Source organism: Coloeus monedula, assembly GCF_965178545.1.
Source record: "Coloeus monedula genome assembly, chromosome: 1".
NCBI classification, from domain to species: domain Eukaryota; kingdom Metazoa; phylum Chordata; class Aves; order Passeriformes; family Corvidae; genus Coloeus; species Coloeus monedula.
In genome coordinates, this window is record NC_138781.1 from 106,629,141 (window position 1) to 106,656,384 (window position 27,244).

Here is a 27,244-nt window from a genome sequence, read left to right on the forward strand (position 1 = left end):
ATACTTTCTGTGGCAGTATCTCTTGATGAAGGTATCCATCACTCTTGGTTTTTTTCAGTGTTTCACTGCCAGCTGAGTAAGTGGAAAATCTCTTTATCCTCTGCATGCATCACTGAACCTAGCAGACTGTCCCAATGTGACTGAAAAGTATCATCACTCCTTTTTCAGAGGTGGAAAAATTCCCTAACAGAGAAGTTAGATGAATCACATAACCCCCGAGACAGCCAGAACTTGGAATAAAGCACAAAGCTTTTGGCTGCAGTCTGAGCCCTAGATCACAGACCAAGTTGCCTCGAAGTTAGAATAGTATGAAGCTACACTTTAAAACAATTTCTGTTTTTCTGCACCAGTTAACTCTAAGAGGTAGCAGTAAATCTCTTAGGCTGGTAGGCAGTTTCATGGTTAGTTGTTGTACCAGCTCCCTTGCATGATCTGGTCAGCACCACCCCACTGAATGCTGATGCTCGCTGGGGTTATCACTGTCTCCTCTTCCTAAATGACTTCCACTGAAGTTTTACCTAAATGCTTCTGTCCTTCTCTCAGCACCTGAGCTTAGGACAACAAGGCTGTCCATGGTCTGCACTACTGGTTGAGTTTTGGGAGCAGACTGTCCCCTGCTCTGCCTGTGAGAGACTTTCTGAGGTGGGGCTATTGGCTCCTTTCCTTTCAGCAACTCAGCCAACTCACTTTGAAAAACCAATAGCCTCAATTACTAATTTGCGCAGAAAGCCATTGTTAACTGTGTCATTGTTAAGCTATGCCATTTTCAAGCTGTGCCTCCTGCTCTGTGCTCGAGTGGCCAAATTCACCCTCTCACAGGGGGAAGCCTTTGTATCCATGGATGTTTCTGAATATGCCTTTGGTTTTCCCACACTTTCTACATGACTCCTTAGAAGCCTGAACCTGTTTTCTCATTACTTTCATCTCTGTGTAGAAAGTCCAACTACGCATTAAATATTTTTAATTTTTTTCACACAGCTTGGGTTTTGTCAAGATTCAGGTGATGCTGTTCAGTATTAGTTGCTTTTCATCCTCATTTATGGTCACAGGGATTATGTGTGTACATGAGGAAGATGAGCAGATGGCAAATCACTGGTGCCAACCAGCCTTCTCTGCTGGGGTGACTGTTCTCTCTCCATCCTCTCCGTCCCAACAAGGCTGCTTCACTCCTGCAGCCTCCATCCTCCCCGAGTTGCCTCTGGTTTGTAGCTGAAACTATTTGGAAAGAAAAAAACAACAATCAAAAGCTCTGTTGCATTTACAGTAGTTTTATTTTAGTGATAGAACAACTATTTGCCTAATTTTATTTAAGAACAAGCTATTTGCCTAACCTAACACATGAGCCAGACTGCTGCTGTCAAACAGTGACAATACAGGCTCTGGTGAGGAATAATCATGTTGATGGAGTCACTCTAGCTAAGTTATCAGGCAGGAGTCCTAAAGCAGTTTCTTCTGCACCTTCATCCCCATTTCACCACCTTTTTGCTTTCCTGTCTGGGAGTCCTCCCTGCGCCAGATGCTCAGATGTCTGACTGGGATGAAAAGATATTGGAATTGCTGCTTTAGCATGTTCCTACATCAGATGACAGCCTGTGGAAGTCCCAGCTGAGGCCCACGAAGGCTATAGCAACATGCTGCTTTTCTAGTTCACTGTTGTGTTGAAAGGAGCAACATCAATATTGATGCTCACTAGAAACTCAGAGCAAGGTTGAGCTGTGTCATGGGTAATGGAAAGATTTGGGGATCCAGAGAAGAAACCCATTGATAGGATAAATCTTCTTCATTTAAAGCTTTTGAAGATGGGTTTTGTCTTAGTAAACAAGGGTTTAATAGACCCACACCTATTTTTTGTGATAACGGTGGGGAATTATTGCTGCTAAAGCAATGAAAGCTTTTGTTATAGAAAGTCAGTACAAAGCTCAATTATTGGATGAAATGTGGTACAGAGCTCACAAGTCTTTATGTTCAGACTTAAATTCCCCTTAGGGAAGCTGCTTTATTTCAGGTATGTGAAGTATTTTAATGTCTGAAGTTTGGTCATTTTTAATGGATACCCATTCCTTAACAGCTTCCAGTCACATAGTTTCAGAGAAAATTTGATTGTCTGGTTACTTAAAAACAAAAACGAGTTTATTATTTATCATCTTAGTTTAAAGTTGTTAATGCACTTGAAAACAAAGTGATTCTATTGTAGCTGCTTACATGGTCCATTTTTTCTCCTTGAAATAAAGTTTGTGTTGTATTTACAGGTTTTGCAAGCTTTTATGTAATTCACTACCCTTAAAGATATCCTTTGTCCTCTACAGCTTCCTGATTCATGGCTCATAATTTCTCTCTGTCCTCATTATATGGATGATATTAGCACACAAGTTTTAAACTACTCATTTTTTCATGAGGTTTCTCATGCAGTAGATGTGCATTTCAAATTAGTTTTCCTTTAAAAGAGAAGTCACTGGTGTTCACAAGAGGCTGGGAGATACACAAGGGCTGGTTTTGTCATTGCCAGAAAAGCTTTGATCCAATAGAAGCTATGGAAACCAAAACTTGGTAAAACAAAAAGGACATAAGACATCTGCTAAAGAGCTATAGAAATGTGATGACATTAAAACAAAAGTTAGAACGATCTACTTACCTACCAAATCTACATGCACTATGAGTATGCCTGTATTATAGCGTTGGGATAGCAACATGCTGAAGAAAAACAATTCCAGTCTTAGTCTACATTTACAGATATTTCAGAAAAATGTTTTTAACTGTTAAGCTGAAATTTATCATAATGCTTCTCAGCCCAGTCACATTTTTGTATGGTCGTTAGTATGGCACAGTTCCACCTAGCCAGTTCTGAATTATCCAAGTCTGAACCAAAGCGGGGTCTAGGGCTTTTTAGTGCTAAAAATACTTGCAATGCTTTTTAAAGCTTGTATCACTCTAATATGGATACATATAATAACTTTAGTCCAGCTGTGGACTGAGGTTTGTGGGTGCATATCTCCCTACACAGTTGTCCTGCTGAGCTGAAGAGGAGGCATGAAGGATCAACTTCTCTGTGGAATCTTATAAATAACATGATTTGAAAAGACAAATGCCAACTTTTCCATTCATTCTTTTTTTTTTTCCTTTAAAAAGCCACATGAAACCAAATGCCTCCTGTTCTCTTTAACCCTAATTCTTTGGGATGCCTAATGCATTTCAGCCAACTTTTCCACCTCTTTCCTCCCAACGTTCTGCTATTTCTGTAAAAATGTGCTGTCAGTTCAATGTACCCTGGAGCAGTAGCCCCAGTATGGTCTGAATTCCCAGCCAATAGCCTGGGCAGTAATGACCTTCTGAAGGCAAGGATGAGTCTGAAGGTACCACAGAACTGGCTGAATGGTTTCCAGCAGCATGTGTTGCTTTGGGCACATAGCCCAAAGAGGGTGAGTGGGGTGGCTCACAGCATTCCCTTGGAAGAGACATTATGGATATAAGTTTATGGATCCTAACTTCTGTGTAGCTCTGTCGTCCAAGTATGAAAAACCCAACAGAATGGCTTGTGTGTGAAAAGGGGACTCCTGACTTAGGAAGGCTGTGTAGGATGTTTTCTGTATGCTAATTTATTTTCCAGTTCTTTCCACTCTTTTCTCTCCCTTATCCACAGAATATTTTCAAGCCTAACAACAGCCTTAAGTCAATGTTTGAAAAAGGGTTTGCTCTTCAAGCAGTGTTTAGAGTTTGGAACACAGCCCTTTCAGTATTTCAAGTACTTTTCATCATGAAACTCAATATTCAGGGCTTGGACTGTGAAACATGAAGTTTTGACTTTTCTCCCTGTATTTACCAGTCCTTTTTGCCCCAGAAAAATAATATTTCTACCACAACCACGACCACCTTCTCCAAATATACTAATTTTTTGCCCATTTCTAGGGATTTGTTGCTCTTTCCTCCCCTATTCTCCCCTCCCTTATTCTCCTCTTCTTTGCTTACTCTCCTTCCCTTTCCTTTTCTCATTTGATCACTTTTAGCATCTCCATTTTAGGGTTCAGCTATTCAAATGTCAGTCAGTCTTGATATTCCATTCTCCTACCCCAGACTTGCAGGCATCACTCTTGTCTCCTTCCATGTGAGGAGAGTGAAATAAATATGCAGAAGATAGCCAGATGAAATAAAGATTCAGACAGTTCATAAAATCCAACACAAATTTAGAAGTTCTACAAATATGGATTTCCCAAATCCAACCCAGCACAGTGAAATGTTCTGATGCCATTGCTGTGAATAACCATGCAATAGGTTAATAACTGGCCCAGAAACAGAAATCCTGTAATATTAACTGCTAAATCAGGAAATTCAGCTCCTAAAGTGATTAGACACAGACATTTTCTTCAAACTATAATCTTCATGTAAGCTCTGATACAGGAGAATGACACCCTGCTTTGTTGTGTAGGGAGAAGTACTATGTAAAGGAGTACACAGAGTTGTAGGAAGATGCAGCAACTTGAAATCTCATCTAGACAAAACTGTTACAGAAGTTAAATCCAATAGAAAAAGAGTAAGAGACAGTAGAAGATTTTCTATCAATTGAAGTCAAGACTGGATACCATTCTAGACTATAAACTCTTTTTCAACCACAAGTTTGTTGTTCAGTAGAAGAATTATTGGGTGTCCTACATTGTGCAGGAAGTCAGAATTATTACTTCCTTTCCTGTCCTTGAAAGTTAGGAGGCAAATCCTTGCCTGAAATCAACTCCTAAAACATGAGCACGTGCAGAATCTGAACTTACAAATATGTTTAAAAAAATAAAAAGCCTAATAATTTTTAGTGAACGCAAAATACACAGACCTAACAGATATGTAATGACTGTTTTTGATAATTCTGTGTATGAAATATATTTTTTGTTTACATAACCATTTTTTGTTCATATTTAGTACCATGACTAATTACTCCAATTCTTATAATATATTAATGTAATAATTAAGTAATGCATGCAATAAAAGTTTCAGCAATGTGGAGTTTTAGCAACTTCAGCAGCTCCTTACGTGAAATATCTGTGGGTGCAACAGGAATTTGTTTTTCTGTTCAATCTAAATTGGAATTCCTCTTCTGAATTTTAATGTTAGACTAATATAGAAAGTGGGAATTTTGTATGGTCACAGCTTACAGCTTTGTCAGGAAGTCCTGAAAGATGGAAGTGCATTGGCTAGAAGGATGATTCACAGATTCAGTAGGAAGCTTTGCTGGGAAAACAAGCGTATGGAGTAGTAACTGGACAAAAAGATGCCACCTTTATTTTAAGAACTGTTTTTCACTGTGTTATTTCAGAGCAATTCTCAGTCAGACATTAAAGTTCCTCTTGTCCTTTTATAATTTCTATAGTTTTTTTCAAATTATTTCTGCTATGGATTTTTCAGAATACCAGTGAGGACGTTGAAAACCCAGCTTTAGTTCTTTGCAAGAGTAGAAATATTAATCTATTCACACCTTGCAAACCTCCATTTTCGCTTGTGACATTGAATGCAGTCTTTTGGAAAGTCAAATAAATCCATGAGTAAATAAGTTTCTTGTAATTTGTTTTACTTATACTCTGTATCCAGGCACACATGTACTTGTCTTGTTTGGTAGTGTGTCTCTCCCACTTAGGACTCATTCTGACCTTACTGATGGCATGCAGGTATGATGGGTAAGATGAAGTCAAATCAAGATCAGAGTTGGACTCAAATACAGCTGGTTGGGATCAATACTGAATGTAAAGGCATCTTTGCAGAATGAAGTATGCAGAACTGAATAATGCCCTAATTTATATTGCTTATACATTTAATGACAGCCATCCCGGTGTAATTAGAAGCTTTGTGTAAGAGAAGATGATTCTATTTCTCTGAAAAATGTTCTGCACCAGCAGTTCTCATTGAGGATAATGATGAAGCATAAATATTGAGTGAGTAGCAACTTGTAGCAGTACTGGAGGCCAGAACAGACAGAACGAGCACTCCCAAGGCAACAGTGAATTTTGAACGTGATAAACAGGGAATGTTGTGTTGAGTACATTGTGACTAACAAGTCTCAAAGCCCAAGGAGAAATCAGAAATGAGGAGCAGTTTCTCTACATCCGTGATTTATGAGATGAAACATTGCATACATTGAAGTGAAATACATTAAACTACATTGCTGGCCATGTGGCAACTTAGAGGGAAAAGATGTGCTGAAACTTCTGAATATTTGATGGATGCAGGACCAGAAGGGAGCAGAATTAAATCCAATATTATAATGTATGAATAATTTGAAGCCAGCAAATGAAACTAAGAGAATGAGAATTTAACTGAAACATAATAAAATTTCCAAACCATTAGGACTATGTGGAATGTTTTCTTTTCAGTGGAGATAAAACACAAGTTGTTCTGACTTTATAGCTATATATGACTATAGGAATGGAATATGTGATATGAAGGTCATGTCTATTTGGCAGAAATTTCTGAGAACCTTCAGGAACTTTCCCTCATTTCTGTAGGAAATACTCAGCACTGACTGTCAATGGAAAGACTTTGCACTTCAGTAAGAATTGGATTTCACTCTGATGCTTATGAGACAGAAATAGGGTGAATCATACTGTGCTTTCATAGAAGAGCTTAGAATGAACTAAAGACGGAGAGCTGTGTTGTGAAACAGAGATAAAAGAGGAAACTAACAGGAACTCAACAACTAATAGGAACTCAACAACCCTGATCACTGATGAGCAGAAATGACAAGTCATTTGGAGAGAGAAAAGCAGGCAAACAAGATGTTCCTCTATGCTGATAGAAATATGAACAGAATACAGTCCAGCATGAATTTCACCCAGATGGAGCCAAACTGTAACATCAGCTCTGAATGTTCTTGGATGCTATGGAAGTTTGAGTCTGAGTCAGCTCCAAACACAGCTCGTTCAGCTCCTTTAAGTTGCTGCAATTTACTTTGTATGCAGGATTTTTTTTTTTTTTTCCAGCCTTGTATTCACCCAAAAGCTCCGAGAGATCCTAAAGTTTATACCTTTGGCCTGTGTTGACAATCAGAATGAGAAGTGAGTGCTGATAGATTGCTTAATAAAATGCTATGGAGCTCTCCTTCTGGGAGTTAATGGTATTGTGCCCATGCACCAAATCCACAGTTAAGAACAGATGTAATATTTTCACTTTGCAGCATCCAAAAGGCAGATTTCAGGCAGCACATCTCTGTTGAATGTTGTTCTTATTCTTTGTATTATTCAGCTTTTCATGTTGGATCTTACTAGGTAGAGGAATAACTAAGCTTTTAGACACCCTTTAAAATTAAATGTTTTGGTTTGGGTGGGTTTTTTTGCTAATGTATTTGGTTTTTTCATTCAGAGGAGCAGTAGTCTGGGATTTATTGTTCTACCAAGAAGGAATTCTCCTTAATTGTCTCTTAGAATCAGACCTCTTTTTGGTAAAAAATGAAAACTCTCACAGACATTATGGTAGAAAAAGGTTTTGTCAATAGACAAAAGTGTTCATAATAAGTACTTACGCATGCTACTGGTAGCTCATGCCCTAACTTTGGAACTTTGCAAGCTGTTTTACAGAGGAAGAGCCAGATTAATTATTGTTTCCTATTAGTTTTGTTTCAGTATTTAACACATCTACTAGGCATCCAACATCTTGTATTAAATTTGAAGATGTTGGGGATTCTCTTTTAATTTTAAGTGAGATTTTTTCCAACATATGTTCCTTACTTGACAGAAATACTGTGTTAACCCAGTTTTTCCAGAAACATCAAATATCTGTCATTGATATTAATACTTCTAATTAATTTTTCTTCTTTTTCTTCCCTCAGTTATTTGACCATCTGAAACAATAACCTTTCTGAATATTTTCATTTTTTGTTTACAAAAGCTATGAGTTCAATAGAACCCTGTACATTTATAAGCATTGGTGTAATTAGATAGCAATTTATTAGTAGTATTAGCTTTTCAAAAGATCAGTAAACTGTTCGGTGTGCCAAGGAGACATACTTTACAGCTGTGTCCTGGCAGGGTGACTGAAATGGTGTTACACGTCAGTTTACTAAATCTTTCTGAAATGTCATGTTGCTGTGATTTGCCAAATGGACTTGCAGCCAGAATTTCTCTTCCCATTTTCTGTAGCTCTGGATCTACAGGGAGCAGGTCATTGCAAGTTTTCTCGTTGGACATAGTAGATATAATATTATTATACTCCCATTTTTTTATGTTGAAAACTGATTGCAAAAAATCACTTCTTTTTACTAAATATGTGGAATGAAAAGACTCACTGCTTTTTAGATGTGATGGCAGATGCTCTTTTTGAACAGAGCAATTGGTATTAAAACTAAGCAAAAATTGCCTCTGAAATATTTTAAAATATTGTTAAGATTTGGTGTTTAGTCTCTAAAAAGGCTGCTTTGGTTTTTTATATTCACAGGTTGTTTGGAGTCACTTCTCTTACTCAGACAAACTGCTCAAGCACTTGGATGATCATCAAAAATCAAGAGCTACATTGGTATCACCACGCTAATCCAATCTTACTGCTGGTGATGTACTACACCCTCGCAACTCTCATCCGTCTCTGGCTGCAAGAGCCCATTGTAAGGGTAACTTCCTTCTCTCCTCCCATGGCTGGTGACTGTGAGGCTGGCCAGTGCAGATACTTGCTAGCACACATGCAAACATTTAGGAAAATTAAGGGGAACAGACACCAAGTGCAAGGTGGTACTTTGAATTTGGTCCTTTTGCTAAGTGTCTTCAGGAGTCTGATCTAACACGGATGTTATTCTTAAAATCATCAGGACTGTTATGCAAGGAATGCAATGGTAGAGCATTAATGGTTTGATTTGGAAAGCAGGTATTGATATGCAGAAGTGGCTGGGCTTGATTGACTCAATGATCTTAAAGATCTTTTCCAACCTAAATGATTCTGTGATTCAAATTTAGGTGCTATCGAGTGAAATGCCAACACCCAATGCTTGACTACCAGAACAGAGGTAGGATATATTCTGGCACAGGGTACTGTAAGACAAAACACAAATTTGCAATTTTATCACAGATAAAGAAAAATTTAAACCTTTCCTCCTGTGTGCCTGAGTTAAAATCCTAGCTTTCATTTAAGAGCAAGAGAAGAAGGAGGAAAAAAAAAGTAAATCTTTACTTCTTCCAGTTTCAGAGGAAAATGGGTATATAAGAACCCAGAGGTACCTTAAAAGCTTAGAAACTGAAAGTATAAAAAGGATGATCCTAGGCATTACTTATTTTAATTTCCTGATCCTCAGAGGCCTGATGTAAGTTTTCAAGTTGAGGTTTAGTAGTGCTGTAAACCACAATGAAAATACTCATGACCATGCTGTGAATTACTGGAGTTTGTAGTAGCAAGTAAAAATGTTCAAGGTTTTCTTTTTTTAAGGGTGTTTCTTCATATAATGGATAATGCAACAGTTTAACATTTTAAAAGGCAATCAAAATACATCACCTCTGAATTGAGATGTCTGGTATTTGGGGGTTACATATATAGGGCTTCAAAAGGTGAACGATGCCAGAGCCGTCAGCTTGAGCTATTAAAAAATTGTGTCTTAAGTTTCCAGAAACCTTAATACTATCTTTTCTAAAGGCATGAGATTGTCGTCAGTACCCTCTGGCAGTGGGTATTTTTAGGGTTTTTTCCTTTTATTTTTTCTGCAGCTGCAGCATCTGGAAAGTAGATTTTTTTTCTTTCTTTCTTTAAAAGAAAACTGAGATTTCCAGATAATAATATGATTTTAGCACTGGGGCTGTAACTAAAACTTCACATCTCACAAAGTGCTTAGTAAAACCATGAGAACTATTCACAGAGGAGTAAGCACATGTGAAATGCAGTTAATGGGAGCTGTGTGATCTCAGCAAGTCTGGGAATTGATTTCCAGTACCTGTGTTGTTTTCATTCAACAGTCTCCATCCTAAAGTTTGGTGTTGGATCTAAGGTAGTTGCAGGGCTTTTTCAGTGGAGAGAAGTGGGTCTTTCTGTCTAGGATAGAGTGAATGCTGCAATTTCCTGCAGGGACTTGAGAGGAACTATAGTGGTCTTGCCTGCACTTCTATTTTTTAGACTGCTTCTGGTGTCTGAGATAGATATTCCCATAAAACACTAAAACCAGTCTCTGAGAACTGCCAACAAGTGAAATTAGAGATGCTTTCCAAGCAGTTGAGCTAGAGTAAGTATTAAAAGACATTAATATAAGAAACACTGATGTCTCTCAAACCCATGGCTACATGAGAGGCAATAGAAAATCTTGTCACTCCCAAGGGAACTTCAGATGCCAGGCAAATGATTCTTCCCTGCAAAGATAAATGGATGCTTATAAAAGGGAACACCATAAAGGAAAGATTATCCATGCATTAATGCATATTTTTGATGCACAGGATGTTAGCAATGCAAGTATTTGTCATTAGAGATGCTGAGATTTGCAAAATTTACTGTATTTTCTGTATTTTCCACACTTCCTCCTTATGTTTTCTTTTGTTGTGGGTTTTTTTTGTTTGTTTGTTTTTTTCTGTTGTTATTTTTGGTTTGCTGGTTTTTTTGGTGGTTTTTTTTTGTTTGTTTTTTTTTTTTTTTGTCTGTATGTGGTTTGGGTTTGTTTTGTGGTGCCATAGATCAGGATTTGAAATTTCTCTTATTAGATTTTCCCTAGTAGACTCCATTCTCAGTTATTTAAGTCCAGAAATAACTGTATTCCAGGTTTCATTGAAATGTTTCTAAACTTGTGAATTTGTAGTGCATTTGATTCATTATGGAACTAAGTATATAACCTGTCTTTGCAGTCCCCAGTGATTTTGAAGTCACTCTGTATTTAGGATCTCACTATTAACCCACCTATAGTTGAATGACTGGTAAAGACAAAATGCTATGAGGTGTTTAGTGTAAAGCAGTTGTTCTCTATATACTGCTGTCCTGTACAGTAAGAAGTGGCTCATCTTAGGAATTTTGTTCAAAAGAATCTCTTGAACAAAACCTCTTTTGAACAAAACAAGAAAAAAAAACTTTTTCAGTCTAAAAAGATTACAAAAGCTATATGTAATACTGGTGTATCAGATACTAAAAGCAGAGTAAAATATGTAGACCTGATGGGGTTTTTTTTCCTGTGTGAATTACATCTTGGGGTCCTCTTGTGGATAAAATTCCTCCTGGATTGCAGCAAGAATTGTTTTTGAGACAGATGCTCTTGAGACTGTCTCTAAATGCTGCAGTTGATGAACAATTTTGCAGGAACAGACCCCACTTCACATCTTGAGTTTCAAGGTGCAGTTTTTTGTGTGTGCACCACAATGCTGAAGTATGGCGTGTATGAAATTTCAGTGTATGGTCTCCACATGGGATTCTGAATGGATCTTACTCATGCAAAGTGACCGTGGCAGTCAGTGGAAGATTTGCTTTTCTTATGCTTGCTATTTTGGATCCTGACTTGTTCTAACATTGAGTCTTGTGAAATTCTACCTCTGCAAATAAGAAAAAGCAATCTGTCTCTGGAGATTTCAGCTCATAGTTGTAACTGCTAGTACTGAATATATGAATAGAGCCCATTCATTCTGTGCTGTGAGTGGTAACTAATAGTACAGGAGTCAGCAGAGTTACAGCAGTTGAATGTAGTCCTCTTATAAAATTTTTATCATTGTTTGAATTAAAAGGTATTTAAGAGTTGCTGAGGAAGAATGAAAAAAATTACACAAGTCAAAGGACTCTCACAAGTTGTGCTTGTGTGACTAGTACTGTGTTTTCTGAGTTTTCTTCCTCTTCTGAGCAAAATGATTTCCCACCCTTCCCTGTCATCTCTTAGGCTAAAAATATCTTACTAAAATAATTGTGTATATCTTATGTCTTTTGTGTTGTTTTTGTCACCCTGGTGCCAAACTAAATGTCTTTGATAAGCAGTTCTTTATGGTTCATATTTATATTAAAGTTTCAGACAGCAGTGGCAAGTATTTTAAGCACAGGATCAGTTTATTTCATCTTACAGTTTTGCTAAGAATGCCCTTTTACAATCAAATATAAATATACAGTCACATGTGAAATGTGCTACTATTTCCTCTGAGAAGTGAAATTAACTAATAATCATTGTTTATCTAAGTCAAGATTTTAAAATATGACCTTGCTGTTAGGATTGGAATGAGGAGAGTTTGAAAATGAGCTAGGACGTTTGGATGTCCTGTTCCCATGGGTAGCTTTGCAGGGTACTCTGCCCAGCATCCTGATTTATTCTTGTTCTATTACATCAGAGGATTTTGCCTAAGCAATGGGAACAGTTGCCACCAGCAAGCTGCCACTCAGGAGGCACAGGAAGAGCTCTGGTGGGGTTCGAAGAGCAGCTGTAACCTACTGTGGTTTGCACTCCTCCTCACCTTAGTGATAACAGTTGCTGTCTCAGATGGAGAAATAAACCACATGGATCAGAGACAATCACAGAGTCACAGGACAGTCCAGATTGGAAGGAACTTGGGAAGATCATATGAAGAAACTTCCTCTGAGAGCAAGGCCTCAGATTAGATTTTCATGGGCTAAATTTTGGATGTTTCCAGCAGAGGCTACGAATGCCAGTGGTTCATTGTTCTTATAGTGGGAAAAAAATTTAAGAATAAATAAGAAATATATATATATATATATATATACGCCTTTTTTTTTTAATATTCAGAAGATGTTTCCCTGGAGTGAGTTATGTCCTTAGCCTCTTGTCCTATAACTGTGCATCCCTGTGAGAAGAGTACCCTTGTCTTCTCTAAAACTACAATTTCATTGCTGTAAATTTAAAAAAAACCCTAATTCCTGCATCCTTCAGCTTCCCCAACCCTCTAATCATCTTGACAATTTTCTGTGGGATCCTCTCCAGATTTTCTATGTCTCTCTTGAGCTGGGGATGCCAGAATTGCATTGCAGGTATGGCCTGACACTTGCCAAGTAGAGTGGAATAATCACATCCCTTGATCTGCTGGCAGTACTCTGGCTGATGCAGTCCAGGACGTGTCTGCCTTCATTGCTGCTGGAATGCAGTGCACTGCTGGCTCTTGTTCAGCTTGCTGTGCACCAGCACCACCAGAGCCTCTTCCACAGAGCTGCTTCCCACACAGCCTGTCCAAAGTCTTTGCTGTTACCTGGGTTTATTCCAGCTGCAGGACTTTATCTTTGTTAAACCTTGGGCATTTTTTGTTGTCCCATCTCTGTATGGTGAGTCTTTCTTCTGGCCCATTTACCTCCTCCCAGTTCAGTGTCATTCACAAATATTCTGTGGGTGCAATTGCATCCAGGTAGTTTTGAATAGGACCAGACCTAGTGCCAGTCTCTGAAGAACTTCACTCATGGCAATCTGCCTTTTTGTCTTTGAGACTTTACCCTACTTGGAGAAAGGCAGTTCAGCTAGTTCTCCACCCATCTTGTGTTCCATCTGTCAAGTGTGTATCTTACCAGCTTGTCAGTAAAGACATCATGGAACAGTGGTCAAAGATGCTGAAATCAAGGTACATGGAGGTCTGTGTAATTCTGGTGTCGTGTAACTAGCAGTTACAGAAAATCTCTGTCATTGTTTCTGAAAATGTCATCTCAGAGTCATCTATCATAAACCAGGTGTAGTAGCAACTAAAAGATACTTCAGACATGCTTTGGAGAGGGAGCCTTAGCTGGGGGGAAATTTCAGTTCCTCTGCTAAAATTGTATTTACAGAGCTATAGCTACTGCTGTCATTTGTTGTCATTTAGCAGACGCCTGATGAAGAGAAATCTGTCAGCAGGGAAGATGACAAAGAAGTCCCCTGCAGCCCAATTCCAATGACAGCAGAGAGGAGACGCAGTCTGTGGTATGCAAGCCACTATACAACTGATGAGAGAAAAGTAAGACTGGAGGGGGAAGGGTCTCTGCATTACACAATTACTTTGAATTAGGGGCAGCAGTGTTACGTAGGTTGCAAGTAAGATCTTCACGTGTGATTGTATAAATCAGATACAATATCAAGGCTGCATGGTAGAGTTGGATAGCATATATTTTGTAAAAATCAATTAAAAAAAACCAACCAGGAGCCAGTTTAAGGAAGTAAATGAAAAGCATGCTCTGTGTTTTTGGCTTCCACATTTTAGAAGTGTAGGGCTGGGCTTTTGTCATGGGGCCATTATCTTTGAGCAAACCATCTAGAAAGTCTGTCAGGGAGCTAAATCTGGTGTAAAGATCTGATCTGACTCATAACTACTGATTAGCGCTGTCGTTGGTGAGTGGAGACCGCCAGTTTATCTTTTCCTAAGCATACTGGTGTCCTTGGAGATATAAAGAAGGCAGTTTAGGCAGTTGTATAAAATCTCCTGGAAGGGTCCAGCTCTATACCATCTGTCTGCACCAGCTGCACTGCAAAATTTCATTTGTTGAGTTACTGTCAAATGTGGGACATATGAACGTTCATATATACTAAAGCCACATATACTCAAGCCCCAAGAAATCCACTATAATAATACTAATGGGAAATGAGCTGGCAAATGGATAAAGTATCATATTTTATATTTGTATCACCATTTTATTGGAACTATTTTTATAATTGTAGTAATTCTAATGATTGTTTAAAAACTTAGTTTTTAAGCACTGGATCATTAGAAAGACATTAGAAAGCAGTTAATCAGTATAATGCCATACTGATTAATTCTTTGACCTAGCATCCAAAATTTCAGTACAGCATTCTCAGTTCTGGTTTAAAATTCACAGGAACATACAGTAAAATTATGTCAATGTTGTGGCACACTGAATATAATTTTATGGTATCGTACGATTCTGCTGACTTTTTAAGAATTCCTTCTGAATTTCTTGGTGCAAATCTGCAAAAGTCAGCATATATGCATGCATGTATTCAAGAAGTTAGACTTACTAATGCTTGAGCCGTGCTTCTGTAATAATTTGTCCTTGCATTGCTTTTTGCAGCTTCTGTCAATGACCCAAGATGAATACAAGCCATCGGATGTTAGTATACTACTAGTCTTTGTAATTTTGCAATTCTTCTCAATGTGTGTTAATGCAGATAACACTGATGCATACAAATAAAACTTTAGATGAAATTTGTAAAACTTCTAGATTTTTGGTTAGCCTGACATTTACCTTATAATCTTGATTATCCTAAATGTAATTGTCTTCTGCTTCCTTAATAATTTCCCTGAGAAACCATTGATTGATCACCTGAAATTAAGATGCTTTTAGTAGTACCAACTGGCAAACGATCTTTGCTATTTCATTGGGTTTTAATAAGATATGGAAATATGCTTTCTAATGCAAGCCACCTTTAAATTTGATTTAGTTCCTTTGCATTATTTTTTTATTTCATTCATGTTGGAATGCTGAGGACCTTAAAGCATGACCAACAGCACCTATGAGTTCAATTTACAGATTACAGAAAATCCAGGTCTTTATTTGAACAGACAGCAAATGATCAATTTATCTTGACTGCCATAGACCTTAGCAGACTCTGAAATCAGAAATGTCCCCTCTGCTCCGCACACACAGAAGAATGGAGATTCAGATGAATTTTGGGAGCATCTATGACTTAACATAAACATGCTCCACAGTCTGTACTTGGTGCAGCTGCTGGATATGACTGAACATAACCCAGATACTATGCTGAGACAGTTCACAGGCTGTTGCACATGCCTGTGCATAGTTTTGACAAGCAAGATATGCTCCTATCTCACAGCCTGGGCAGAAGTCAGTCTTGAGCGTGTACTGCCATCACTAACCCATTGCACGTGAATTTATGCCAGTAGGAAAGTCACAAATGATTGTAAGGTTGCTGGAGCCCTTATCCAAAAAAGCACAAGAGCTGAAATTGAAATCACCAAAAAAACCCATGAAAGAGTGTTGAATTAGCACTACCAAGTGACAACAATGTGGCATCAATAACAATAATTACCACAAGTCGTTTTATTAACAACAGCAAAAATAGATCTCACCACTAATAATTCAAATTTGAAAGTCATTTATAGGCCCTATTTTCATAGCTACTGGAAATAATTAGATGTGAACTGAAAATCCCGATGTAATAGTCTGCCTAAGAAGGAGAATGAATTTTTGGTTAGTTCTATTGGTACAGCATAAAAATCTAACAGCAGTTGATTTTAGAAGCTGTTCTGTGCTACTTTTGCATGCAACATGACTGTAACATATACTTTCTTGGAAGTAACTGCAGTTACTTGTTAACCTCTTTTAACATTGGCACTCCAAGAGTAGCAAAACACAGAAGTAGGAGTCACACTCTTCTGAGTGCCATGGTAAATGCAGTGCCTCTCTCCCATGTGCTGGCAGGTGCTGCTGGTAACAGTGAACGGGAACCCTGCTGACTATCACACCATCCACCCCGCACTGCCATTAGAAAATGGTCCAGCCAAAGCAGATGTGTACTCCACACCACAGTACAAGTGGGAGCCTTCAGATGTCACGTCAGGTAGGGAATTGCCTAGGAATTGTTCTTAGTCCCACGTGGTTTTCTTATTCTGTATCTCCAGTCACTGCCTCTAGCATTTCTTGTCATCTCGGTAAGCTCTTTGGCCTGTTAAAGGTAAATGCCTGCTGTCACCTTACACTGATGGATGCCCATATGGCAATTTTGTAAACTGGGCTGTAGGTGTATACCATCCAAAATACTTTGCCTACCAAAACTGTGATTTGAAGTAGCTGTCAGAGAGATTGCAAGCAAAATAATTCCAGGAGAGGATGCATATACTCTCTTTAGACCAGCATGGATTGCAAATAAGAATTTCTTTTTCTACTTAGAAAAGGAAGAGGAGGAGGAGGAAGAAGAGGAAGTTACTCAGGAGGAAAAAGAAAATGTTAAATTGCATGCCCTGGTCTCTGTGTTTCAATTTATCATGAAGCAAAGCTACATTTGTGCTCTGATAGCTATGATGGTAAGTAGTGGCAACGAAAAGAATAATGCTGTTGGTTTTACAAAAGTCTTCTCAATGCCTTTCTGAAAGTAATCTCATCGGCTGGTTTTCAGCAAGTCTTTGCATCAGGCTTAGAAAATATCAATATGGTGTCTATATCATTTTGAGCCCATTTTAGGTTATTAATGCATAATTCCCAGGCCTGTTACAGACCTTTAAATAGGGCGACACGTGGCGTTCTGGTTAAACATCACATTTCCAGGACTGGGAGCCCCAGACTTTGTTGTCTGTTGAATATCAGAAAACCACTGGGTCTTAGTTTTCTATTGATTCCCAAGCTTCTGCACAAGCAGGTTTGTCATGTGTTTGCACCACTCAGAAATTTGCCTATAGAATTAAGTATGTCATACTGATACAGAAAACTGTAAAAATACAGTTCCTAATTCAGGTGATGCATGCATCCAATTACTCTGGGAAGAAAGGAACTGTAAAGCCTGGTTGCCTGTATTGACACAGAAAGATCTCAAGGAAAATACAACTTTGTGCCAAGCCAGATTTTCCTGTTGTTTTACTTTTCACCCTTCTTTCTCTTTTTCATGCTGTTGCTTGTTTTTAAGCCTCCTTGTTGAAAATACTTCGAGCTGCATTATACCAAGTTTTCCACATAATGAGTAGATGTCTTTCTATATTCCCAATGCAAGCTTTGCTTTTACTGTTTTGGAAAAATTTCAACTATGATGAAATTAACCATAAAGCTTCTTGGCCCAAATTTGCATTAAAAATGGTAAAACAAATTACCTTGGCTGCCTCTTGTTTGCATAAAGTTTCAAACTTTATTTGCTGTCTTTAACAGAAAAAGTTTCCCCCTTAAATAAGGCAGGCTCCTTCTGCAAAATATGGACTTTGGTTGATGCATTCTGAGACATTAGCAAGTAGTTAGTTATTTTCATATTGACACAGTAGCTTTTTCTCAGTTTCTTTTAAACTCATGTACTTCTTAGATCATAGAATGGTTTGGGTTGGAAGGGATCTTAAAAGTCATCTAGTTCCAACCCCACTGCCTTGGGCAGAGACACCTTTTACTAGACCAGGTCTGCATTTCCCTTTTAATTAATTTCTAGGGTCATATCTCTCAATATAAAAGGAGAGCATATATTTGAAGAACTTTCTTGTAGTTAAATGCCAGCTTCTGTCTTCATGACATATTCCAATTTGATGTGACCGAAATTAATTTATTAATTTATTTGTGGTATGCTTTGATGCAAATTCCATTTATACTATAGCCACAGACAGCTCAGTGTAAGCTATTTTCTTTTATGAGAACAGAGTAGCATATTAGTGTTTTTCACATACCCTTAAAAGACATCATTTCCAGTGGGGCTAAGCTAACCTGATAGAAATATTCTTAATGTTTAATAGTTTTCTATTTAAATTAAAAGGGAATATAAAAGGCTTTATTGAAGGTTATTCCACATTTATAGTAGCATATATACAGCTAAATTTAATCCTGAATCAATAACACACTGTATATAAAAAACACTTAAACCCCAAATCCTTTTCTTGAGTGTTTAATAGAGAAGCTTTTGCTAACTGAATTCTGAAAGCTGTAGAAAACATTCTGTAGCTGTGAGCGTTCAGGTAATCTACCACAGTTACTGTAGACTAAATGTTCTTCAGGTTAGGTGGGTGCTCACCATAGCTTTCTATTTTAAACTGATTCCACAAAAGCTAGAACAGTATGGAGTTAGTGCCATTTTTAAATGCTGTCAAAGGCCTTGAGTGTAGTACCCATTGATTAGGTTTTGCTATTCCTACTCTGAATTCTTTGCAAGAAGAACTTCTGTGCCCAAACATTAATCTTTATTTTCCATCTCTTTTAGTTTGGTGTAATGAGAAGCAATGAGTCTGCTTACAAAGTGCAGCTAATGCATAAAGCAGGGTTTGCCCTCAGAATCCACTTTCTGCATGTTCTCCAAGGGGTTTATTTTAGCTGGCCCAGTAGGTGATTAATATGGGTGAGAGTCTGATGAAAATGAAAATATGCACTATGTAGAGAAGTGTAAATGAAGTGTAACGGGAAATATGTGTCTATGTTGTTCCTGAATGGATCTGCGAACATTTTTTCCTCTCCTTCCTCCTTCCACAAGGCGTGGAGCATCACGTATCACAGCTGGTTGACTTTTGTGTTACTGATCTGGTCTTGCACATTGTGGATGATTCGGGACCGAAGGAAATACGCCATGATCAGTTCACCATTCATGGTTTTTTATGGAAATTTACTGCTAATATTACAGTATATATGGAGTATTGAGCTCAAGAATGATGAACTTCCTCAAGTATCTGGTTTTTTAAAAAGAAAGGAACCTGGGGAGCTGGCATCAAAGGTAAGTGTAACAAACAGCTGAGATTTATTTATGACACCCCAATATACATTGTGATAAAAATATGGATCTCTTGACATTTCTTTAAGAGTGCATCCACAGTATTCAGTGTAATCACTTTCAGTAGCAATTCTAAAGTAAAGGGCAAGTCATTAGAAAGAGTCTTCAGAAAACTGCTTCTTGCATATTAAGCTAATACTAGAGCAAATGTTTCAGACACTTTTTAGATTTTTATGATAATTCTGTAGAAAATACTTGGCGGATTGAAATTGCTCACTTGTTTGGTTTTATAAACTGGATTCAAAACCAGATGTTATTTGATTTGCTAGATTAACACCCATGGGATGTCAGACTGTCTCTGACTATGATGGCAACTGGAACTCTGTTGTCATTGCAATTACCAGTACTACTCACTCCCTAATGGTTTGGCACAAGCAGCAGCACATAGCTGTGACTGAGTTTTAATTCTTTATCCTTACACCTGAATCAGAATGAGTTGAAATCCATTTTAGGTTAGAAGTAAAAGAGTTTGCTGACCCCAGTGCATGACAAAGTTTTTCTTTGATGTCTTAAAAATGCATTTTGTTCTGCAAGTTTGCTCCTGGGAAAGGGACTGAGCACAAATAGGATGTTTTTTCCTAGAGCACCCAAGAGGGGCATCTCAGAGAGTACATCTAGTTGGCACTGCTCCCCTTGTGCTAAGTGGATCACTTCCCCTGTGACTCCTAATCACAATTTAAGTTGATTCTTCATCTCATCTTCCTTGCTGGCAATACCCTTTGGACAACCGTTTCTGGGTCTTTAATGCACTTGAAAGTTAGTGAGTGCTGTATTATTTCTCTTGTAAAGGTAGGGCTAGTTTGGTAAGAGGCATAAAGCTCAAGGGGTTCTGCAAGAGAAGTTCTACAGCTTTTTTCAATTACTTCATAAATCTCTGAGGAGTTTTAACTGTCTTAATACTTCATTCACTTCGACATTATTTCTTATTAGCTATATCATCAAATATCTTGTCTAAAAACAGATGGTGTCAAGAAAGGAAGCTGTTGTTTATATATGATGATTTGGCCACATCCATAAAGCCATTAGGCGTTTACTGGGGTTTTTTAGGCTGAATAAAATTCACTCCATAACTTTCACAGAACTAGGGAATAGTTGAAGCCAAAACAGACTTCTGGAGGTCATTTGTTCCAGCTCTCAAGCAAGGCCATCTAGACTTGATTGCCCAGGACCATACCTAGATGGCTTTTGAATAACCCCAAGAGTGAAAATTCTGTTACATCCCGGGGCAACCTGTACCACTGCTCAATTACCCTCACAGGAAAGAAAAGTTTCCTGATGTTCGGAGGGATTCTCCTGTGTTTCAGTTTGTGCCCATTTCCTCTGGCCCTATCACTGGGAACCACTGAAAAGAGTCTGGCTCAAACCTCTTTCCATCTCCCTTCAGATATTTATAGAAATTGAATGAGATTCCCCCTGAGCTTTGTCTTCTTCATAGGAAAGATGCTTCAGTCCCTTCATGGCCATTCTACTGGACTCTCTCCTGTGCCTCCATCTCTCTTGTACTGGAGTGCCAAAACAGGGCACAGAACTTAAATCGTGGCCTCGTGAGTGCTGAATAGGGAAGAAGGATCACCTTCCTCAACCTGCTATCAAAACCTCCTAATGCAGCCATTAACATTCTTTGCCATAAGGGCACACTGCTGGCTTACTTGCAACTTGTTATCCACCAGGATCCACAGGCTGTCTGCCAAACTATGCTCTGGCTGGTTGGGCCACAACATGTAATGGTGCATAAGCTGGTTCTTCCTCCCCAGGTGCAGGACTTTGTTCTTCACCTTATTGGATGCCCTGATGTTCCTGTCAGCCCCTTTCTCCAGCCTGTTGAGGTCCCATTGAATAGCAGCACAGCCCTCTGGTGTATGAGCCATTCCTCCCAGCTGTGCGTTATCAGCAAACTCATTGAGGGTACGCTCTGCCCCATCATCTGGATCGTAAAGAAGATACTGAACAAGACTGGACTCAGTACTTCCCCCTGGGGTACATCGCTGATCACTGACCTCCAACTAGGCTTTATGCCACTGATCACCACCCTCTGAGCTCAGCTGCTCAGTCAGTTTTCAGTGCACCTCACTGCTCAATCCAGCCCACACTTCATCAGCTTCCCTATGAGGATCTTATGAGAGACAGTTTCTTTCTGGAGTCTAAGAAAGAGACAGTATCGACTGCTCTCCTGTCATCTACCAAGTCAGTCATTTTATCATAAAAGTTTACCAAGTTGGTCAAGCATGACTTCCTCTGGGTGGATACACTCTGACTATTCCTGATGGTTTTCTCAACCTTCATTTGCCTGGAAAGGTTTTTCAGGATTAGCTCCTCCATCACATTAGAATCACAGAATGATTTGGGGTCAGCAGGGACCTTTCAAGATCATCTAGTCCAACCCCACTGCCATGGGCAGGGACATCTTTCACTAGATCTGATTGCTCAAAGCCCCATCCTGCCTGACCTCAGACACTTCCAATGATGGAGCATCCACACCACCTCTAGGAAGCCTTTTCCAACATCTCACCACTATCACTTTCCTTGGGATTGAGGTGAGGTTATTCAGGCTTGATCCTTCATCTTGTCCTTCTTGAAGATAAGAGTGACATTTGCTTTCCTTCAGCACTTCTCCTGCCACCACATTTGATCAAAGATTATTCAGAGTAGCCTGTACTAGTGACACCAGCCAGCTCCTGGGTACATCCCATCAGGATCCATGCATTTATGTATGCCCATGTCTTGGGGTGACGTTATGATGTGTATCCCATATCGCTGCCTATGCCCAGAAATTAATTTTTGTGCCTTTCTATGCCTCTAAACAGCTATGCTGTTGTGCAAATCCCAACTTCACCTCTGCATCTTTCCAGCCTGTGCTTCCTAAAGAGCCTGTAGCTCTGTATTGCAAGTATTCAAGGCATCAGACCCTGTCTCTCTCATCCCAACAAGACCACAGCCCTTCACGGAGATCTCTAATTGCTTGTGTTTGTTCCCCATGCTGCAGGGCTCTAGTGTGCAGACACTTCAGGGGGCACCTGACATGCTGTTCTCCCAGAAAGAACCTGACAGGTTTCACTTTAAGGCTGTGTTGAAGTAATTGCCTTGCTTATACACAAATGCTTGAGATGCCCCTGCATAAGCCCTGTTTTGCTGATCATGTATTTCCTTTTGTTCACATCATCCCAGGCACCGTTTGCCTTGTCCATCAGTCCCTCTTAAGGGCACTAGTAGCTCTGTACCTCCCCTCTATTCCTAATTTAAGGTCCTTTGAATAATGGTTGAACTTAATGAAGACTGAATACTGTATTCTGCAGAACAAAGATGTGTACTGTAATTCTTTCTGCATGAGTTTCTGCATGCTATGTGTGTTTCCTGGTCTGAACATGAGATAAAATCTATACTGTAAAAGGTGACTGGAAGCTTTTCTTTGGTCTGCGACCCTTCATGGCTTTTCTTAGAGCCAGCTCTAGCTCTGGAAATGCCAAGTAGAACAAGGGAGTAAATGTGGCAGGAAGACAGAGCTAATCACTGCAGAAGAGTCTGTGTTTTACAATATCAAAGGTTTGTGTTGCAAAAGCCAGAGCTTTAAGAGGTATCTGGGGAAGCTGTGACAAGTCACACAGGCTGACAATCTGCTGCTGTGGCTCAGTGTTAGCAGCAGCGTCAATAAAAAAAGCCATCTCCTGGGAGCAATCCTTTTACCCATTAAGGACTTGTGCATCAGAAGAAGAATACATTGTACTACTGGTCTTGTCTATTGTGTGCAAAGTATTTGGCTCTTACATGCTTCCTTCTTGAAATTTTATTCTTCTATCTAAGTAGTGAAATAAGTCTCCTTCTGCACAGAGGAATTAGCAGAAACTTTGTAGAAAATAAGCATAAAATCAAGTGTGTGACAATAGGCATCATGCTATTTTCTGAATTTTGTCCATCTCTTGGTATTGCAAGCTGTTGAATTTAGCTTTTTGCAAAACACAGAAATGCACTCTTCATTAAAGAGATCTGTTTATTTCTAAGGTATCTTGCTGTTACTGAATTATCATCTCTTGAAGCTCTTAAAAGAATTAAGAGCTATCTCAACTCTTGTAACTGTTGCAAATGCAAGGCATATTCCACTGACTGGGTCTTCAGTAACTGCAAGACATACAAAAATATTGATTTTTAAATTAACTGTGTTTAAGCACTTGAAGTAACAAACCTCCTAAATCAAAATATTTATGATATACAAAACCATGATAATGACAATATACTCTTGCATGTGCGTCTTTCCTGAAAAAAAAGGTAAAAATGAACAGTAAGCCAACAAATGGGAATTATACAAACCAGGCATAATAAGAAGATCCCTAAACTTTTAAGAGAGTAGTTACAAACTGAATAAAACAGGGTAGAATAGAAGCATATAAGTGAATACTTTTGTGATATTATAAGAAATGGAAAAGGGCAAATGAAGCAAAATTGTCTGTAATGCAGGATGTTTCCTAAATAACATAACTTGCCCTAAGATGCACTTTTGACACTGACAATGCCATCACTGCCATTTTCTGAGAGACAGAGAAAAAAAAAGCATGCAAAATTTATGAAAACCTTATGCTTGTACCAGTAGGACATAGGATATACAATTAGTCTGTTGGTTTTGTTTTGATTTTTGTTTGCAGATTCTTTTCACAATTACTTTCTGGCTACTGCTTAGGCAACACCTCACTGAACAGAAAGCACTTCGGCTAAAAGAAGCTACTTTATCTGAGGTCAAAGTTGGAAGTGAAGAAAATGAAGAAAAAGGTAAAGCCAGATCCAATTTATTCCTTCAGTCATGATAGAAGTTCCAGTTACTGCGTTTCTCTGATGCTGAAAGCAATTAGCAAGGTATCTGTTATTACAAAGATATTACAAAATCTATCTGCAGCTATCTCTCAGATATAAAACACATTTGAACTTTAGAAATACAAATAAAATGAGAATTCTCTTTACTGGAAGGTAATAAAATGACTCATTTTAGAAAGATCACGGAACTTTCAAATGATCAGTTTGCTGCTATGTTCCAAACTCAAATCAGGGGAGTAATTGCCCTAAAGTTTAACCACAGGAGATGAATTTACCTAGGAAAAGTTGCTAAATTCCTTGGAAGTTTCATTGGTACATAAACTCTTATATAGACACAGAAGTTAAACTACAAATTTCGGTGGAAAAAATAAACTTTTTTTTTCAGTGCAGGGGCTCAAGCACACCTGAGAGAAAAGTTTAGAGTCAGCTTATCTAACAACATAGTGACCTGTTCTTTCTTGTGCTACTGGGCACGTGTTTCTCCAAACATTCCTTACCCTCTCTCCAGATGTTGAACTGAAAAAGTTCAGTGCACTGAAATGGTAGAAAGTGAGCCCTGGAAGCAGTGGTGTAGTTTCCTCTCAATTATAATCCTTGTCTCAGTAAAATATCTGATCAGTATCAAAGCTGGACTACAAGGATTTTCAAGGCAAGAGCCTGAGAAGGGGGACAGTGAGTGGGACAAAAGGAGTGGGCAAGACTTTTGATGGTGAAGTTTCAATACTGTTGTCAGTGGAAAGAAAAGCAGTACAACTGTGTACTATGGTTTTGGCAAACCCTGTTATCTACATACTTGCACGTGTACTTGCTGCTGGAGGGACACTCACCCTGCCCTCCACAAACCTCACAAGGTTAATAACTGGGGAATCTTGACCTCTTCATAAAGCTAAAGCAGTTTGTCTTTTCTGGCCCAGGTACAGCGCAAAAATCTGGATAAGTGGTAGTTTTTTTGAAAACCAGCAGTGTTAGTGCAGCATTTATATTTTTTAAGCTTGTTTGGGTTTATGTTAATGTTTTCCCTTGCTTGTGGTTTTTGGAGGTAAACACAGTATTATCTGAAGGACAAAACTCAAGATGGGAGGTTCAAACTCGAGATGAGAGTTTAAACTCAAGATGAGAGGTTTCTGGTGGTGCTGGTGGTTTCTTTGTTTTCCAGTTTAAAAGGTTGCTTACTTGAGAGTATAAGCATTGCCATGGAAAGTGTTTTGGCTACTATCCATTATGCAACCTTTAGGCTTTAATTTTCTTCTACAACTGCTGGTGTTTCAGACAAAGTGAAGACGGGTGTCTGGTAAGCATGTATATCTATGTGCCCCATGGCTCCAGCAGCAGGTCTAAGATTATATGAAGTTAAAAACCGTTTCCTTGCTCTGGAGCCATGCATGATTAGGAATTATGGTCTCTTGTGAATATTGTGTTTTAAGTTTCTGTGTTGTGTGCAGAGATTTTACTTTCCACCTATTTAAATACTTGCTAAAAGTCCCAAGAATAGACAGGCCAAATGTGACTCTGTATTTGCAGAAGAGGAGTCGCAAGAGGGAGAAGTGTCAGAAGAACAGGAAGAGGAGAAGGAAGAGGAGGAGGAGGGAGAGGAGGAGGATGAACAGGACATTATGAAAGTCTTGGGGAATCTGGTGATGGCTATGTTAATCAAGTACTGGATTTACGTCTGTGGGGGCATGTTCTTCTTCGTCAGCTTTGAGGGTACAATTGTCATGTACAAAATCATCTATATGGTACTGTTCCTCTTCTGTGTGGCCCTCTATCAGGTAAGTGAGAACTGTGTTAACTGAATTTTATCCTTGAATAGAATTATTCATACTTTTAGCTTGGTAGTAAAGTAGCTCCAAATAGAATTCATAAACAGTGTATTTTTTCTTTAGTTAGACACAACAGAATAAGACCATTCGAAGGGGTTAAGACTAATTTTCCTCTAGTTTGTGGTTATAGTGACAGGCAAAGTGCACATAAATTAGATACAATGCACACCTCTGCTCTGTCATGCCACTTCACCATAAGCTTTGGAACCTTTGTGGAAAATTCTGAGTCTAAGCACATTCTACATAGCCGCTAGTTTTTGGGGCACTTGATCCACACAGCTTCCATATCCCAATGAGCATGGAGTCCCGCTCCTCCTGGACTTTTATCACCTAATGGTGATGAAACTAAGCGACTGAAGCTATCCCTGACTTGGTGTCTGTGGCCTGTGGCCCATGTCCCATCAGACATTTTTGCACAAAGGTCTTTACTTGAATGCATTTGCAGGAGTAAAAACTGTATCTCAAAATCTGTGGCTGCTGCTGGGTAATCATTGCTTACTTCAGACCAGCTAGGAAAAATAGTGTTCTTCGTCCTTGTTTGACAGTACAGTGTTGTCAATATTTCTGTCAGTTTCTTTGCCTTCAGCTTGTGTCAGCATCTTTAGTGTGTGATTTTCAGGTACACTATGAATGGTGGAGGAAGATTTTAAAGTACTTCTGGATGTCAGTTGTTGTTTACACGATGTTGGTACTTATCTTCATCTACACATACCAGTTTGAGTCATTCCCCGGCTTGTGGAAGAACATGACAGGCCTGGATGAAAGGAAGTAAGTGGTTTTGATTAATTTTTTTTCATTTTTGGATCTCTGAGTTCAGTGTGATGGAAGGATTGGAGAGCAGTCTTCCTTCTTATGGGAGAAAAACGTCATGCGGCCGTTCTCAGGCATAGCTGATTCTAGGCACTCAGTTATTAAGCTGTAGATTTATTGATGTAATCATAGAAATGAGCAAGACCAAGAGAGGAGCTCAGAGTCATATTTTCTCCAATTGGCTGCTTAAGTCTTTGGATTGCTTCTGTTTTCAATACAGTGCCAATACTTCTCTTCACCACTTTGACCACAGAACAAGATCCAGGGAAAGATTAAGGGTAGATCTGCAGGATGTTTGGAACTGAGGAAGGTGGACCTGCTCTCCTGCTAATGAGGAGGACTGGGTTTCTTCATCTTTATAATGAGTTGGTCATTTCTCAAGAGGAGCTTACCTTAGAAAGTATATGCAATATGAGTGGATTTCCAGTGCAGGACTTTCAGTCAGAGACAAGTCATCTCACTCAAGAGATCCGTGGCAGGGTTTGTTTATTTGACTGTACATTTACAGTACCTCTCTATATTACTG

The 27,244-nt window shown here is 38.8% G+C and overlaps 1 protein-coding gene across 1 annotated transcript in view; it reads left to right on the plus strand.

Annotated features, from left to right (window-relative positions):
- Nucleotides 1-27,244, plus strand: part of PIEZO2 (piezo type mechanosensitive ion channel component 2) — a gene marked incomplete at both ends in the record, with an annotated part of 288,576 nt that overhangs the window by 181,506 nt on the left and 79,826 nt on the right. Inside the window, 9 exons of the mRNA XM_082284749.1 lie at nt 8,404-8,566; nt 13,695-13,826; nt 14,896-14,934; nt 16,267-16,405; nt 16,735-16,868; nt 18,995-19,231; nt 23,923-24,046; nt 25,610-25,857; nt 26,528-26,676. Coding sequence (XP_082140875.1) covers nt 8,404-8,566; nt 13,695-13,826; nt 14,896-14,934; nt 16,267-16,405; nt 16,735-16,868; nt 18,995-19,231; nt 23,923-24,046; nt 25,610-25,857; nt 26,528-26,676 — 1,365 coding nt within the window. The remainder of the gene's footprint in view (nt 1-8,403; nt 8,567-13,694; nt 13,827-14,895; nt 14,935-16,266; nt 16,406-16,734; nt 16,869-18,994; nt 19,232-23,922; nt 24,047-25,609; nt 25,858-26,527; nt 26,677-27,244) is intronic.